Genomic DNA, 18,708 nt, shown 5'->3' with positions numbered 1-18,708 from the left:
GTACTGGACTTTGTTAGGTAGAGGATGATCTCAAAGCAATTTCCCCAGTGTCAAAACTCTTTTCATTTGCCTGCTTACTTGCTCAAAGGCAAGGACCTTACCTCGCTCTTTTTTTAACCTTGCATCTCTAATATCTCATATGGCCCAGCCATTGTAAGTGTTGTGTACATATTCTGAATTGAATGAGGTAGGAGATAGTACAGTGGATCTGGGGTGATTGCTTGGAAAGCAAAGCTGGAATGTGAACGAAGAATTAAACTTCAGTATGCATATACTGAGCAAAAGGAGATGTGGTGCAGGCAGAACAAAGAAGAGGCACAGTGCAGTTTCTGTACTACCAGATTGGTTTAGTTAGGAGTGCTTAAATGCATAGGGAGCAAAAACAGGAGATAGGACCAGAAAGAAAAGTAGGGATCAAATTGCAGAGAGTTCTGAATATCAGTCTTAGGAGTGCCTTAAAATGTGTAGGTTTCTGGGGTGCCTGGGTGGCTCCGTCATTACGCGTCTGCCTTCGGCTCAGGTCATGGTCCCGAGGTCCTGGAATTGAGCCCCGCATTGGGCTCCCAGCCTGTTCTCTCTCTTGCTTGTCTCTCCCTGTCGGATAAATAAATAAAATCTTAAAAAAAAAAAAGAGTGTAGGTTTCTGACTAGAGGAGAGTTATGGAGAGATGTCTATTGAAACTAAGTGTTGATGGCTTGGTCTCCCCTTCTCTATCTTCCTCACTCCCCATCCATCTTCATTTGGGATGCTACTTCAGTAATGCAGATCAGAAATAAGGACCTGATACAAGGAAGTGAGGGGATATAAAGTAGAAGACATGGGGACATTGTGGAAAAATTGATTCTGTCAGTATTGGCATTGAAAAGGAGAGCGAGAAGTCTAAGGTGACCTGAGATTTTTGTACCTGTGCCTATAAGAAGACTTTCTAAAGATGAAGTTTGGAACAAAGGAGAAACAGATTTTATTGCTAAGATAGTGATTGTTTTTTAGTCCATGAATTTGAGGTATTTCAAGGATTTGCATGAGGAGGAATGTGAATATTGTGCATGCAGTCTGAAATATCAGGACTGCCAGAGAGACAGTAGGACTAGGGACATAGGTTTGGTTATAATCTTCATTGAGTTCCTTGTTGAGGCTGTGGTTACAGGTTCAGCTGACCAAGAGTAAATACATAATGTGGAAAGAAAGGAGCACTGAGCAGGCACCTTGGTTGAAGAGACAGAGACAAAATGAGTGAGTGAGTGAATGCATGAATGGATGACTAAATAAATATTGGGGAATGGATATTTTTAAGGGGTAATCAGAGGAGGAAGCCTCAGCAAAGGATCTTGAGAAGGAGCAAATGGAGTTGGGGTTATGATCCTACTTTGTAAGGTCTTTTTTCCAGGAAAGACAAAAATTATTTTTAGATAAAACCATTGACATTTTGATCATTTATAGCAAAATTTTGAGGAAGAAGAGACTTACTTCCCATAGAACTGCTCTGATAGTAAGGCTATTTATTTCTATTTATTTATTTATTTATAAAGATTTTTTTTTTATTTGACAGAGGGAGACATAGCCAGAGAGGGAACACAAGCAGGGGAAGTGGGAGAGGGAGAAGCAGGCTTCCCACGGAGCAGGGAGCCCGATGCGGGGCTCGACCCCAGGACCCTGGGATCATGACCTGAGCCGAAGGCAGACGCTTAACGACTGAGCCACCCAGGCGCCCCTATTTATTTCTATTTAGAGAAGTTGTTCTTGGGTTACTTATTTACCAGAAATGTCCCATACTTAATAATGAAGATGGCTCAAAGATAATTGGCATCACATCATCTTAAAATATTAAGTGCTCACGTTTTAATTAGAAGGCAAAATCTCTTTTGTTGCTGGGAGATTATTCTAATGTTCTGCTTATCATTTGTTTTTAGCATTGTGTTGTGGGTCCTTCCATAAAAATATTTTTTTAACATTGTAACATGTCCTCCCAAATTGTGCCTTTTCGAACAAAATGGACAGAATTAAAAATCTTCATGCCAGAGTACTCTTTATTGCAAAGAGTTGCAACAACTCTTTTGTTGTTGTTGACTACACCTTTTTAAAGCTGTGATTGAGGGGTGCCTGGGTGGCTCAGTCGGATAAGCATCTGCCTTCTGCATAGGTCATGATACCAGCATCCTGGGATCAAGTCCTGCATGGGGCTCCCTGCTCAGCAGGAAGTCTCCTTCTCCCTCTCCCTCTGCCCCTCCCCCCTGCTCGCTCACTTTCTCTCAAATAAATAAATAAAATCTTAAAAAATATAAAGATGTCATTGATCAGTTTAACAATGCAGTTTTGGTTGTTAGTATCTTGTAGAAATATTTGCTTGTTAAAATGCACAGCACTAACTTATTTTAATTTTTCTTAGAGTAAATGAGTAAATATACTTTGGGAAAAATGCTTTTTAAGATATGTTTCTTTAACTGCCGGAAGATATTGCAACAGCATGTTTCTGTCTGTAAGCAGGTGTGACTCCACTTAAGTGTCTGTTTGCATTAAGGTTTGTCAGTGAAAATCTGGGTAGTTTGCTTGCCTGCTGAAATAAATCAGTAGCTAGCTTGGGTAGTTTGTACACAGGCCTTCTCTGTATAATTCCAACGGACAATAGCTCTAGCCACTTATTGAGAGAATAGTCCTCTGTTTGGGATGATCCGGACTCATTTTATATTCAGTGTTTGGATGAAAATGGAATTGTTTATTTTTGCAGATGTCACTTGTTAAAGATTCCAGCAGTAACAAAGTGGGAGAGGGACTCAAATATTATTTCTTGACTATAAAAAGCTTATATTGTAAGTTTATTGAGTAAGAGGACCAGTTTGAGTATTTCTTTCTTTCTTTTTTTAAGATTTTATTTATTTGACAGAGAGAGACAGCAAGAGAGGGAACACAAGCAGGGGGAGTGGGAGAGGGAGAAGCAGGCTTCCCACGGAGCAGGGAGCCTGATGCAGGGCTTGATCCCAGGACCCTGGGATCTTGACCTGAGCTGAAGGCAGATGCTTAACGACTGAGCCACCCAGGCTCCCCAGTTTGAGTATTTCTCGTGTATATTTTCACTTCTCTCAGTTTGGTATTGATTCTTTAAGGACTTATGATTAATATAGAGTGAATGGGAGGAAGATGGAGTAGACTTTGGGGAAGAAAATTAATTATTTTAGCTTGTAGTAGAAATATACCCCACTTTATGCTTTAGGTATCTTTTTGTTTGGTTTGGTTTGGTTTTGGTTTGGTTTTTGAAAGATAGAGCATGTGAATGTGTGCGCATGAGGGGAGGGAAGGACAGAGGGAGGGAGAGAATCCCAAGTGCACTCTATGTCCAGTGCGAAGCCCTACCCAGAGCTCATGACCTGAGCTGAAATCAAGAGTCAGAAACTCAACTTACTGAGCCACCCAGGTGCCCCTATTTTTTTTCTCCTTTTCTTTTTCTTTTTCTTTTGTTTTTTGCTGTTTTGGTTTTGGGTTTTTTTTTAGTGTGTGTTTTTTTTTTAAATTTACTTTTTTTAGTAATTTCTACACCCAGTATGTGGCTCAAACTCATGATCCTAAGATTAAGAGTTGCTCGCTCTTCTGACTAAGCCAGCCAGGCGCCCCTTGCTTTAGGTTATCTTTTAATTAGAATTTTATATAGTAAAAAATCAAATATTGGTAACAAATATTTGTGTATTTGCTATATGTATGTATGTAAAGTATTTTAGAACCCTAGAGTACTATTTTACTTAAAGGAGACTTGTCCTGAATTTTTTGTGAAAAATCGTAAATGTTGGTAGCTAATCTATAATTAGTTATATTAGACAAATGATTTCCTAAAAAGAAGTAAGCCTATAGTAACTTTTATATTTTTCCTTAAATGACAGTAAAACCAGTTTTACTATCAGAATGCACTTCAAAAGTATTTCTAGGCTATTTATATGACCAGCTCATTTTGTGAAATAATAAAATACATAAAAATAGTAAGACTCAGTGACTTAATCCAAATAAGGTATTTCTGAGAGTAGTGCACATTCGAACTTACTACTTCTTTATCACACTAAAAGAAGCTTGTAGATTTGAAAGTTTGAAGTCACTAGAACTCAGTATTGATATCCTGGATGACATATTTATTAGTGGTGGTCTAAATGTGATATTAAGTTGATTATAGCAAGAGTATTTTTTTTTAAGGTTTTATTTATTTATTTGACAGAGAGTGGGACAGAGAGCAGGAGAGAAAGTGAGAGAAAGCACAAGCAGGGGGAGCACCAGAGGGAGAGGGAGAAGCAGACTCCCCCCTGAGCAAGGAGCCGGATGCAGGACTCAGTCCTAGGACCCTGGGATCATAACCGATTGAGCCACCCAGGCAGCCCACAAGAGTATTTTTTAATTCCCTTTTTGAAAAGAAAAATGGCAGTGTTTTCTATTCTTTTTAAAATCTTAACCACCTGGATAAAAAGGCAAAGCAAATTTTTATAGGCAATATTAGGAACATTTGCTTCAATATCCATGTAATTATATACTTGATTCAAGAAAGGGACAATTAGGGACACCCCGCTGGCTCAGTTGATGGAGTGGTGACTCTTGATCTTGGGGTAGTGAGTTCAAGCCTCATGTTGAGTGTGAAGCCTACTTAAAATAAAAGTTAAATATACATATATTAAAAAAATAAGGGACAGTTATTCTTTACTGTGAGTTTTTACCTCTGATAAAATTCCTGTTATTTTCACTCTTTCGTTGAAATGGGACCAGAATTTATGTGTAAATATAATGTGATGAGAATTTGCAAGTTCATTAGACATTTCCTGATGTTTATAAAATAATACGTTAAAAAATATGTATATTCAAGGGAGCCTGACTGGCTCAGTAGGTAGAGCATGCAATTCTTGATCTTGGGGTCATGAGTTCAAGCCCCACATTGGCGTAGAGGTTACTTTAAAAAATATTTACATATCTGTATCTCTATTCAGTCAGGAATTGGAGACAACCAAATTGTCAAATAATAAGAAATAGGTTAGGTAAGTGACCATACTACTCTGAGAGAATATACTGCAGTCAATAAAAACAAGCTTTCAAAATATATATTAATATGAAAAAAAATAATGACAAGTTATAAAACAACATGTACAGAAAAAAACCGCAAAGTTTTATAAATATACTTAAAAGGCTGGAAATTATAGAATCTGAGTGATGGACTTGTCTTTTTTTCTTTATCTGTATTATAACATTTCTCTAATATGAATATTTAGATATAAATACTCATACTGTTTTAAATCTATAAAATTGATCAGTAAAGTTATTTTTCATCTGCAGAGGTAATTCCTATCCTAAGAAAACCGTATAATCTAGTATAGCATTGTTAATACACAGTAGGGAAAAGTATTAAAGGGAAAGAACCACTGTAGTTGCAAAACTAAGCAGTAAGAAGATGAACAAAGTTATAGACTGCTGGACAGAATACAAAAGGGATTTCCATGTAAAGTTTGAACTCTGTCTTCTCCTCTGTCCCATTTCATATTTATCCACTTGAAAAGTTGAGTCCTAAAAGTGTTCTGTAAAATACTTTTAAACATGTAAATGTACTTTTAACATTTAAAAATAGGATTTGAGCTTATTCTACAAGATTTTTAATACTCTATTCTTCTTCTAAGATACATAAAGTCTTTATTCCTATTTTAAGTCTTTTTAACCCTTGCACATGATTCTCTAGCAACTGAATTAGACATCAATGCTAGACAAAGGCATTGTAAGAGAAAACCGGAACAACTATGGGCCAAAATCTCTCATTGAATTTAGACACAAAAATTTCAACAAAATTTTAGCATATTGTATTCACCAATAAATAAAAATACAATACATCACAGACAAGTGGGGCTTATCTCAGGAATGTAGGGCTCATTGTTTGGAAGATTCAATGCTGTTGAGATGTCAGTTCTCCCCCAGTGTTATTCATAGTTTCAGTGTAATCCTAATCACAATCATAGCTTTTTTATCGAAATCAACAAACCAAAATGTTTATGGAAAAGCAAAGGAACTAGAATAGTCAAAACAATTTGGAAAAAGAACAGAGTTGGAGGATGCACAGTACTAATTTCAAGACCATAAAGCAACACTAATCAAGACAAGGTGGTATGGATGAAAGAGTACTACAGATTAATGTGATAGAATGGATGCACACATACTAAATGTTTGACAAGGATACAAATGCAGTGTAGTGGTGTTGGAACATGGATGTCCATATTTAATTTTTTTTAAATTTTTTTAAAAGATCTTATTTATTTGACAGAGAGAGAAAGAGAGAGAGTGCGTGCACAGGCAGAGGGAGTGGCAGGCAGGACTTGATCCCAGGACCCTGGGATCATGACCTGAGCCAAAGGCAGCCACTTAACTGACGAGCCACCCAGGCGTCTCCCATATTTAATTTAAAATGAACCTTTACTAGTGTTTTGCACCATGTAGAAAAATTAATTCAAAATGGATCATAGATTTAATGTAAAACCTAAAATTACTGAACTTCTAGTCAAAAATATAGGTGAACATCTTCATGATTCTTCAAAGACTTCTTAGGTTTGACATAAAATGCAAGGTCTATAAAAAAAATTGAATAAGTAAGCTCTACGTGTCTTTCTATAAAAATGAGTTGTTCTTCATTGAAATTACAGAGTTCTTCTCTTAGAAAAGCACTGTTAAGATAATGAAAAAAGATAATGAAAATAAAAGCACAGATTGGTAGAATATATTTGCAAAACACATTATCAGGAGTATATACAGAACCCTCCTCATATCTTAGTAATTAGAAAATGAACAACTCAGTTGAAAACAATAGGCAAAAGATTTGAACAGACACTAAGGAAAATACATGATGGCAAGTAAGCACATGAAAAGATGCTCAACATTATTAATTATTAAGGAGATGCAAATTAAAACCATAATGAGATAATATTATACACTTATTCTAATGGCTAAAATAAAAAATGTTTACAATTTCAAGCACTAGAAATGATGTGGAAAAACTGGATCTTTATACATGGTTAGTGGGAATGGAAAATGGTATAGCCACTTTGAAAAAGTATTAGTTGTTTTTTTTTTAAGATTTTATTTATCTATTTGAGAGAGAGAGAGCACAAGTACAGGGAGCAGCAGAGGGAGAAGGAGAAGAAGCAGGCTCCCGTTGAGCAGGAAGCCTGATGCGGGACTTGATCCTAGGATCATGGTAAAATGACTTGAGCCGAAGGCAGACACTTAACCGAATGAGCCACCCGGGTGCCCCGAAAAAGCATTGATTTCTTATAAAATTAAGCAGAGGGGCACCTGGGTGGCTAGGTAGGCTGAGCATCCAACTCTTGGTTTCAGCTCAGGCCATGGTCTTGGGCTCTGGAATGGAGCTCTGTGTCTGGCTCCGTGCTCAGCAGGGAGTCGGCTTGAGATTCTCTCCCTCTGCCCCACCCCTTGCTCGTGCTCATGTTCTCTCTCTCAAATAAATAAATCTTAAAAAAAAAAACGACAAAAAGAGGGGTGCCTAGGTGACTTAGTCATTGGGCATCTACCTTTGGCTCAGGTCATGATCCCAGGGTCCTGGGATCGAGCCCCGCATTGGGCTCCCTGCTCGGTGGGAGGCCCGTTTCTCCCTCTCCCACTCCCCCTTTGCTTGTGTTCCTTCTCTCGCTGTGTCTCTCTCTGTCAAATAAATAAATAAAATCTTAATAAAAAAAAAGAAGAAGAAAAGTTAAGCAAAAAATTGTCACAGGGACAGCTTGGGTAGGCTTTTGACTCTTCAGTTCAGCTCATGATCTTAGTTAGGGTAATGAAATTGAGCCCTGCATCAGGCTCCATGCTCAGTGCAGAGTCTGCTTGAAATTCTCGCTCTGTCTTCCTTTGCCCCTCCCCCTGCTTATGAAGGAATGTGCTCTCTCTCAAATAAATAAATAAATAAAAATTTAAAGCAAAAAAAAATTGTTACACAATTCAACAATATTATTCTTAGGTATTAACCTAAAATAAATAAAAAATGTCTACACAAAAACTCATACGCAAATATTACTACCCCAAACTAGAAACAACTCAGAATGCCCTTCAAATGGTGAATGAATAAATGTTATTATAGCACATCTGTACAATGGAGTGCCATTCACCAATAAAAAGGCATGAGCTCTGCAAATAGCTGTATACTTTATCCATATTCCATTTATATGACATTCTAAAAAAGGCAAAATAGGAACATCGGGCTCCCTGCTCCGTGGGAAGCCTGCTTCTCCCTCTCCTGCTCCCCCTGCTTGTGTTCCCTCTCTTGCTGTGTCTCTCTCTGTCAAATAAATAAATAAAATCTTAAAAAAAAATCAGCATTGCCTGGGGACTGGTAGAAGGAATTGACAACAAAGGACCATGAGACAACCTTTTAGAGTAATGAAAATATTCTATATTTTGGTTGTCAGATTCATACAACTGTACGTCTAAAATGGGCAAATTTTATTATATGTATATATAATATATGCATTGTCCCTCAAAACTGACTTCAGCTGGTAACCATTTTATTCTTATTTTTTTTAATTATTTTTTTAAGTTTACTTAGTTATTTTTGTAATCTCTACACTCAGTGTGGGGCTCCAACTCATGACCCTGGGATCAAGAGTCGCATGTCCTTCTGACTGAGCCAGCCAGGCACCCCCAGCTGGTAACTTTTTTTTTAAGATTTTATTTATTTATTTATTTATTTATTTATTTATTTATTTATTTATTTATTTAGTGCAAGTGGGGGGAGAGGGAGAGGGAAATAGAGACTCTCAAGCAGACTCCACACTGAGCACAGAGCCCAACGTGCGGCTCTATCTCATGCCCTGAGCTGAAATCAAGAGCGGGACACTCAACTGACTGAGCCACCCAGGTACCCCCCAGCTAGGAACCTTTTTTAAAAATTTAGTGAATGTACAAAGAATGATAGAGTTAACATTTACAATGATTGATTCAGGAGCACCTGGCTGGCTCAGTCAGTAGAGCATGCGACCTCTGATACCAGAGTTGTGAGTTCAAGCCCTGCATTAGGCGTAGAGCTTACTTACTTAACTTACCAAATAAATAAGTGAATAGATAAAATAAAATAATGGATTCAGGCAAAGGGTCTTGAATGGGTACTAAACCATGAGATGAAATGTATTGTGGAACAGTATATTGGCATGACCCGCATAGGTTATTGGTAATCTTTATAATTGGAGGAGATCAGAGGGAGTCACCATCTTAACCAAATCAAATTTCATATCCCTGACTAGGTGAGAACTGGACATTTTGTGCCTTCTGTGGGGGAGTAATATGAAGTGTGCAGCAGCAGCAAATATGAACTACTCTTATCAAAAAATGTTACACTGGGATCTAAGCAAGCCTTTAAACCTAACTTCCATTTTATGGAAGTATGATAGATAAAGCAATGAGTTAAATTACACTGTGAATAAACGATCAGACATACCCAGAATGTGGGATGTTTTCAAAGACGACTTGCCTGCTATTTTCAAAAATATTAGTGCAGTAGAGGATAAAAGAGGGAAATCCTGGGGCGCCTGGGTGCCTCAGTCAGTTAAGTGTCTGACTCTTGACTTTGGCTCAGGTCATGATCTTAGGGTTGTGAGATCGAGCCCTCTGTCATTGGGCTTTGTGCTGGGCATGAAGCCTGCTTGAGATTCTCTCTCTCTCCTTCCCCTCTGCCCCTCCCCCTTGCTCTCTGTCTCTTAAAAAAAAAGAAAAAAAAAAGAAATCCTTTTAGAACAGAAGAGAGATAACCATTGAATAGTACTTGAATACTGATTTAGAGGGCAGGGAGCAGGTGAGGAAATTTCAGTGTAGACTGGCTACATTCAATGACGTAGAGAGTTATTTTTCATTTTTTCTGAAGTGTAACAGTAGTGTGGTTAATTAAGAGAAAGTATTTCTAGGATATATATGATTAAGAGGTAAAGCACCCAATGTCTGCAGCTTAGTTTAAGTGTACACACACAAAGAAAACGGGTTAAAAAATGTTAAGAGTTGGGGCGCCTGAGTGGCTCAGTTGGTTGGGCGACTGCCTTCGGCTCAGGTCATGATCCTGGAGTCCTGGGATCGAGTCCCGCATCGGGCTCCCTGCTCAGCGGGGAGTCTGCCTCTCCCTCGGACCCTCCCCCCTCTCATGCTCTCTCTCTATCTCATTCTCTCTCTCAAATAAATAAATAAAATCTTACAAAAAAATGTTAAGAGTTGTTTCTAGATAATGTGTATATGGCTATGCATTAGTATTGTTGTAACTTCTTTCTGCATGTTTGAAATTTTTCATAATAGAGGTGGATGTTTTTAGAACTCGGTTAAGAGGAATACTACTTATGATGACCTTATTATATGTGGTGCATTCCTGTAGATCCTATTAATATCAGGCATCTGTACCTACATTGTACCCCTGAGAACAACTTTTACCAAACTGTGTTTCACATTATGTAACACCAGACTACTTGGAGAACCCTGGTAGAAAACAGCTCTGTGAAATGCTTTATATTGTAAGGGTGTTGTTGAGAGCATGGCTTACTGTATCATATGGGGTCCTTTCAGGGAAAGACCAGACTTTGGGTTTCAGTAACCAGAATAGTTGTACTACTTCCAAGAAACTGGATTTTGGGCATGTTACAGGCATTGAAGCAGGTAAGGGAATGGAGCTCATGTTTTACTGGCTGCTTAGAAAGCTTGTATTTCACTCGTGGTCCATCTCTAGCAAGTACACTTTCCTGAGTGCTTCATCATTTTCCCTGCCTACCTTCATTTTCCCTTAAATATGATTCCCTCATCTGTTTTTGGTTGTATTGATTTTGTTTTTTTTTTAAAGGTTTTATTTATCAGAGAGGGAGCACAAGCTGGGGGAGTGACAGGCAGAGGGAGAAGCAGGTTCCTTGCTGAGCCGGGAGCCAGACACGGGGCTCCATCCCAGGACCCCGGGATCATGACCTTAGCCAAAGGCAGATGCTTAACTGACTGAGCCACCCATGTGTCTCGGTTATATTGATTTTGAAGATACTTTATGCCCAACCATGTTCTGGCCATATTAAAAGGATTTAAAACAAAATAGTTTATGATTTGAAAGTCACAACCTAAAAGATTTTGGGGGCGCCTGGGTGGCTCAGTGGGTTAAGCGACTACCTTTGGCTCAGGTCATGATCCCGGAGTCCTGGGATCAAGTCCCACATCAGGCTCCCAGCTCAGTGGGGAGCCTGCTTCTCCCTCTGACCCTCTCCCCTCTCATGCTGTTTCTCTCTCTCTCTCTCTCTCTCAAATAAATGAATAAATAAATAAAATCTTAAAAAAAGACAGATTTTTTAATGTTATTATTATTAATCATATAAGTTCTTGCTCCCAAATCTAGAGATCCTTTATCCTCTAACCAAATTTAGAATAAGGGGATGTTAATAGAAAATTTAAAAAATATGTACCTTTAAATATAAATAGGATATAAAAATCGTATTTTCGGGAGTAATACTATTGTAGCTATATTAGCACGAAAACCTTATTTTGGGGGAAGGGGTAATACAGGGGGAAGAACAAGGCCATTTCTTGGATATGGATTTTTAGCAGCAGTTAGAATTGGCATTTTCCTTGACTTTAGTTTTTTAATTCTTTTTTTTTCAATTAATGAAGGGAAGTAAAATATGCCATTGTTTACCATTAGCATTTCTGAAAGAAATATGTACCAAAAAAATCCTAATGAAAAATTATTAGTTGTTCTTGAGTGGTATTCAAATTTCCTTCCCCCATAATAGTATCTTCCTTCTGTTAAAGGATACTTTATATTTTATAAAGTATTTTTCAGTATCAGCCTGTTGATTCAGATATTATATTTGCAGTTTGCCTCTTGGGTGGTAAAGTCCTCATCTAATTTCTTCTTGAGTTTGCTGTATTACATTTTAAAAGATGCCTTGTCTGACAACAGAATGTTTACAGGAGGAATAACAACATTTACTATAAAATATGTTGTATGAATCAATGATGGCTAAGACTTTGCATATATATTAAGTGAGAGTGTCTTTTCATACACCCTAAGTTTATTCTAACTTAAAAGAAAGTGTTCAATTTATAAATAAGATTTTCTTCTTTAGCTAAGATTCCTAAGTTCAGTGGAATTGTCTCTGAAGTTTTTTCCCTTTAAAGGTCTGGAAAGTAGCTTCTTAAAATGATCTTTAAAGGCTTTTTTGTACTTATAAAACTAAGTTTTGATTTTATATTTGGACATGCTTAAATCTTAACCTTAATAACTTATGCTTTCTACCAGGAGGATTATGCTAAAATTAATTGCTAAAACAGGGTTAGTTGTAAACATAGGTGTGAGAAAGGTAAGATTGCCATCTTCTTTGCTCCGGGCAGAATGATTCTAGAACTAGGATTTAGCTTTCATTGCTTACATCACTTGGAATTCACTTTTTCTAGTTTGCCAAAATACAGTAAGACAAGGTGCACAATTTTCTTTCTTTTTGCAACTCTTTTCAAGTGAAAGTACCATTCATTTTCATTCTTACTCTCATTCATTTCTTAACACATGAAAATCAAGTTCAGTTCTGTAGTAGTGCCTGTTAGTCATGTGAACTTTCTACAACATCTCCATTTATACTGTTTCACACATCACTCATAGGACAAGTTTCCACAAAGACCTGTTTTGTTCCATTGTCCAATCCACCCTGAAGAAACCAGTTTCCAAGCTATGTGCAGCTTTGTAAATCAAGATGAACTGGTCAGAAATTGGATACAGAAACAGAAAGAAACCAAATAATGCTTCCCAGTTAACACGCAGAATGTGTTATATGTAATAAAATTGCAAGTAACAAAATGTTTTGCCTTCTAAGAATATTCTATTAAGAAAGTTCATATCACATTCATATTGTAATCATAGTTCAAGTCATTTGTTTGTTTCCATTACTGTTAGAGTTAGGAAAATATAAGTAATGCTTTTTGTAGGATACTCTAGGCAACAGATGGCAGTGAGAACAAATGATGAAATGTGAATTTTAGTTCTGGGTATTTCTTAGCAAGTCTTATGTGAGATAGCTATGTATCAAGTTTGATGAGAAGAGGAGTTTGGTATTGGACACAGATTCCCTTCTTTCTGGCAACAGTTAGTAGCAAGGAATATAGTGTCGTGTGGAATTTATTTTTCCAGGGATTCTCCATCTAGGGCAGGGAGAAAGGAATACCCATACACAATTCCTAAGTAACAGTATGTTTTTCACCATAGTGGTAAAATCAAACATAATGTATTCACAGCTTAATTTGTGGCTTTTGTAAAGACCCTTGAAATATTTTCTCTATGAGTAAATGTTTTGTCAAATTATTTTACCTTCTTTAGAACTTTAAAGAATATAAAGCACTGTTCCAAAGTTTTGGGTTTTTTTTTTTTTTTCAAATGATCTTTAAACATCGTGCTTTTAACTTAGCATCAGATAACCTCCCAAAGAATCTGCATCTTTTGTGATCCTTTTCTTTCTCCTCTTGAGAAATTAAAAAAGGAAACAAAGGAAGCAAAGAAAACATAAAATGTCCTCTACTCATTATTCCAACAATAGGCAAACACCAGGCTTCCACAGCCAAAGTAAGTTAGAGAATTCTCAGAGTACTTAGTGCAAATAAATAGTCTGGGTTCTGAATCGCATGAATATATTATAGAATGTAAAACTGTTGGGGAGAACACATGATACATTTAAATTTTTTTCATCCTCCTAATTTCCCAACACGTTCTGAGAAGAAAATCATAATAAATATGGGGTGTTTTTTCCCCCATAAAGCCCTTTCCCACCACAGATATTCCCATGCACACATTTATTTTCTATTTTGAAGAAGTCAGATTAGCAAGGCAACTTTTCTAAAACATTTCTTCTTTACTTGAGACTAGAAAAGTATTAAATTGAAGAATAAATGCCTTTGTGCTTCCAGCTGCTTTTCCCTGACACTTCTTTCTTAGGTGTCATGGTCTCTGCTCTCCCTTACACACTGACAATTTAGGACTATAATTTCTTAGTGTATTTTCTTAGTTCTCATTTGGTAAGATTTGAATTGTTGGAAACAGTAGTCTTAATATATAAGAAGGTTTTCTTCTTTATTATTGCATTTTTATTGAGGTATAACCTACATACCGTAAAAGGCACATATCTTGACTGTACAAATTTGAGTTTTAACATTTGTACACATCAGAATCAATGGGAAGGGCTTTCTAAAATATTCCTGCCAAGAGGTTAAAAAGTTTCTTGGATGATTCTGAGCTACACCTAGTTAAGACTTTGCCTTTGTAAAGAACCAACTTGAGCAATACACGTAAAAATACATGGTGTATCGTAAAATGTTGTGCAGATTAAATTTAGGTTACTATTTAAAAAAACTTAAATTTCTCATGTGCCTTTTTCATGGGGTTTGCAATGCTGGTTCACAGGTGAAATTCTTACTTTGTTTTTCTGTTTGTTTTTAAGAAAATTAATGCAAAGCTTCATGATGGAGTTTGTCAGCACTGTAAAGAAGTTCTTGAATGGCGTGTAAAATATAGCAAATATAAACTGTTGTCAAAGCCTAAAAAATGGTGAGTTATGTTTCTTAATTATCTTACCAATAATATATGTATAATAGTTTATTATTTCATTCCCTGATACTCAAAATTGCATCCAACTAAATATTAAGGTAGATGGAGAAAAAAATCCCATTCTCCCATGTAGAATTTCATCTTACATGCTGATTCCTGCTTTATAAAATGGATTCATCCTTTCCCATCCCATTCTTTATTTTGTTTTTAAGATTTTATTTATGTGTCAGAGAGAGAGAGAGAGCAGGGGTGAGAGAGACAAAGAGCACAAGCAGGGGGCGGGGCAGAGGGAGAGGGAGAAGCAGACTCCCTGCTGAGCAGAAAGCCTGATCCTAAGATCATGACCTGAGTGAGCTGAAGGCAGATGCTTAACCAACTGAGCCACCCAGGTGCCCCTTTTTAGTCTTTTTTTCATATTCTTTAGCATTTCCTCGCAAAAGAAGATACTTTTAAACAAATCTGATGAGTTTTATGCTCGCTGGCCCAAATTAGCAGTAGGGAAGTTTGGCAACTGTTGGTGCTATCCAAGGCTAGATTTCCATGAACGAATTAACTGTGTTTTCTGCTGTATTCTCAGTAGCTGGTTGTGCTATATATAAGCCATGTAGTTTTAGTTTATAGGCCTATTATATTATTTGTAGCTTTCTAGGGGCACCTGGCTGGCTCAGTTGGTGGAGAATGCGACTCTTGATCTTGAGGTTGTGAGTTAGAGCCCCATGTTGGGTGTAGAGACTCCCTAAAAAATAAAAATCTTTTTAAAAAGGCGTTTTCTCTCTAAATGTTGGTATAACTTTGGGTGCCTGGCTGGCTCAGTCAGAAGAGCATGGGACTCTTGATCTTGGGGTCATGAGTTCAAGCCCCATGTTGGGTGCAGGAATTACTCAAAATAAATATATTCAAAAATTTTAAAAAACTCTTAAAAAAGAAAAAGAATGGTTGGATGTGGACATCTTAGACTCAAAGGTCAGCAACTCTGTCCTGTCTTGGAGTCATTGAAGTCCTTGGAGTCAGGAAAGCTCATGATAATGTTGCCACTACCTTTGGTAGTACAGTGACCCAGAGCTCTTTGAGAAACTTCGGGTAGGTCAAGGAAATGAAGCCTCAGGAGCTGCTATTCCCCATCACCCTAAGGCAGATGAGGTTAGCCGCAGAATAGCTCACGATGGGTGCAAAATGAAGGAAACTTAATATTGTACAAATTCCCAATTACAGATAACAAGACATTCAAGCCTAAAGGAAGATCTTTAGGAATAAAGAAGCCCAAGCTAATGTAGAACAAATGATTATTCATGAGAGATCAAGAAACTGCTAGGTTTTTTTTTTTTAATTTTTTTATTAACATATAATGTATTTTTTAAATTTTATTTTATTATTTTATGTTAGTCACCATACATTACATCATTAGTTTTTGATGTAGTGTTCCATGATTCATTGTTGGCATATAACTCCCAGTGCTCCATTCAATACATGCCCTCCTTAATACCCATCACCAGGCTAACCCATCCCCCCACACCCCCGCTCTAAAACCCTCAGTTTGTTTCTCAGAGTCCATAGTCTCTCATGGTTCATCTCCCCCTCTGATTTCCCCCCCTTCATTTTTCCCTTCTTACTATTTTCTTTCTTTTTTTAACATATAATGTATTATTTATTTCAGAGGTACAGGTCTATGATTCATCAGTCTTACACAATTCACAGCGCTCCCCATAGCACATACCCTCCCCAATGTCCATCACCCAGCCACCCCATCCCTCCCACCCGCCTCCCCTCCAGCAATCCTCAGTTTGTTTCCTGAGATTAAGAGTCTCTTATGGTTTGTCTCCCTCTCCAGTTTCATCTTGTTTCATTTTTCCCTCCTTTCCCCTATGATCCTCTGTCTTGTTTCTCAAATTCATTGTATCAGTGAGATCATATGATACTTGCCTTTCTCAGATTGACTTATTTCGCTTAGCATAATACGCTGTAGTTCCATCCATGTCATTACAGATGGCAAGATTTCATTTTTTGATGGCTGCATAATATTCCATTTTATGTATATACCACATCTTTTTTAAAGATTTATTTATTTATTTATTTATTATTTATTTATTAATTAAAGATTTTATTTATTTGACAGAGAGAGACACAGCAAGAGAGGGAACATAAGCAAGGGGAGTGGGAAAGGGAGAGGGAGAAGCAGGCTTCCTGCCGAGCAGGGAGCCCGATGCAGGGCTCAATCCCAGTACCCTGGGATCATGACCCAAGCTGAAGGCAGATGCTTAATGACTGAGCCACCCAGGCGCCCCAAGATTTTATTTATTTATTTGACAGAGAGAGACAGAGCGAGAGAGGGAACACAAGCAGGGGGAGTGAGGGAGGGAAAGCAGGCTTCCCGCCGAGCAGGGAGCCCGATGCGGGGCTCTATCCCAGGACCCTGGGATCATGACCTGAGCTGAAGGCAGATGCTTAACAACTGAGCCACCCAGGTGCCCTCTGTGTATTGATTTTATTTCCTGCCACTTACTAAATTCCTCTATGAGTTCTGGCAGTTTTGGGGTGGAGTCTTTTGGTTTTTCCACATAAAGTATCATATCATCTGCAAAAAGTGAGAGTTTCACTTCTTCTTTGCCGTTTCAGATGCCTTTTATTTCTTTTTGTTGTCTGATTGCTGTGGCTAGGACTTCTAGTACTATGTTGAATAGCAGTGGTGATAGTGGACATCGCTGTCATGTTCCTGACCTTAGGGGAATAGCTCTCAGTTTTTCCCCATTGAGAATGATATTCGCTGTGAGTTTTTCCTAGATGGCTTTTATGATATTGAGGTATGTACCCTCTATCCCTACACTGTGAAGAGTTTGAGTCAAGAAAGGATGCTGTACTAAAAAAAAAAAAAAGAAAAAGAAAAAAAGAAAGGATGCTATACTTTGTCAAATGCTTTTTCTGCATCTATTGAGAGGATCCTATGGTTCTTGTTCTTTCTTTTATTAATGTATTATATCACATTGGTTGATTTGCGGATGTTGAACCAACCTTGCAGCCCAGGAATAAATCCCACTTGGTCGTGGTGAAAGGAAAACTGCTAGTTAAACCAAGGTCTCAACATGTTACTGAGGACATCACCTTCCTGGCCTAGAATATCATGAATTTCACATTACACTGAACACATGGCACATTAGGCATTTTGGAAAGCCTTAGCTTTCAAACTCTGATCCAGGATTGGGAGTGTCATAGAAAGTATAACTCACCTATATCCACATTGCATTCTTTGCATATTAAGACGTTACTAACATTGTAAGGGATTTAAGTGCATTGATGAAAGATGCTGATGGTAACATGACTTGTTTAGAAACTTTGAATGTTTTACTCAAGCAAATCTTGCTTAGAAGTTAAGTTTGTCTTTTGTCAGGATTTGTATGAGAAGTTTTCTTTGACACTGTGAATATTGTCATTGATTAAAATGTTGAGTATTTTACTTGTCTAGCTGTCTCTTGCCACAGATCATGTAGCCAAATGATGTATATAAGGAAAAGTTCAACAGAACATAAAACGTAAGAGGAGCAGGGGCTATTTATAGGTGACATTTCTTTTGGAATGAAGTAATATTCTGAATATTGGGAAAATTGGAGCTCTTTTATCTTATTCGTTAGGCTTGTAATCATCAAAACCACAGATGATTAGCAAATTTCCATTGCCCCTGTGATTTAATCCCAAATGTTAGACCCAAAAAAGAATTAGACATCTAAACCCTTCCATGTTGTCTGTTTTGACCATGGAAGCAAAAATTGTATCGTGTTTGTACTTGGCAGAAAATGTTTCATGTTTCCTTTTCAGTGAGGTGACATGCTACAGGATATTTATAATCATTTTCTTTATAACACTTTCTCACCATTACTGAAAACATGTCCAGAGACTTTTTGGAAAAGATGTCCTAACTGGAGCTGGAAGAGCTGAAAACTATGTATTTGCTAGAGGGGGATGGGATGATGGTCGTGAGAGGGAAGGGGTAAAAAGGCAGGTCATCCATTGGTGCTATGTAAACAGTGTGATCCTGGTACCACCCTTGGATATAAGGTAGTTTTAAATATCATTGAATACTCAAATCATCAGATCTTTATAGAAATAAAGTGAAAGGCTTGTGAAGATAATGCCCAGCTTTTCACAGCTTCTCTTCTCTGTACAAGAGCTGAGG

At 37.5% G+C, this 18,708-nt stretch overlaps 1 protein-coding gene across 3 annotated transcripts in view; it reads left to right on the top strand.

The window, feature by feature from the left end:
* The window catches only part of C13H9orf85 (chromosome 13 C9orf85 homolog), a 78,343-nt gene that overhangs the window by 23,500 nt on the left and 36,135 nt on the right, over positions 1-18,708 (top strand). For all 3 annotated transcript variants that reach the window (XM_035723670.1, XM_027615778.2, XM_027615779.2), the window contains exon 2: positions 14,437-14,543. In XM_035723670.1, the coding sequence (XP_035579563.1) occupies positions 14,437-14,543 (107 nt within the window). The remainder of the gene's footprint in view (positions 1-14,436; positions 14,544-18,708) is intronic.

This window comes from Zalophus californianus, chromosome 13 (genome assembly GCF_009762305.2).
Source record: "Zalophus californianus isolate mZalCal1 chromosome 13, mZalCal1.pri.v2, whole genome shotgun sequence".
Classification (NCBI taxonomy): Eukaryota; Metazoa; Chordata; class Mammalia; order Carnivora; family Otariidae; genus Zalophus; species Zalophus californianus.
Note: the sequence above shows the minus strand (reverse complement) of the source record. Positions and strands in the feature narration are given on the sequence as shown.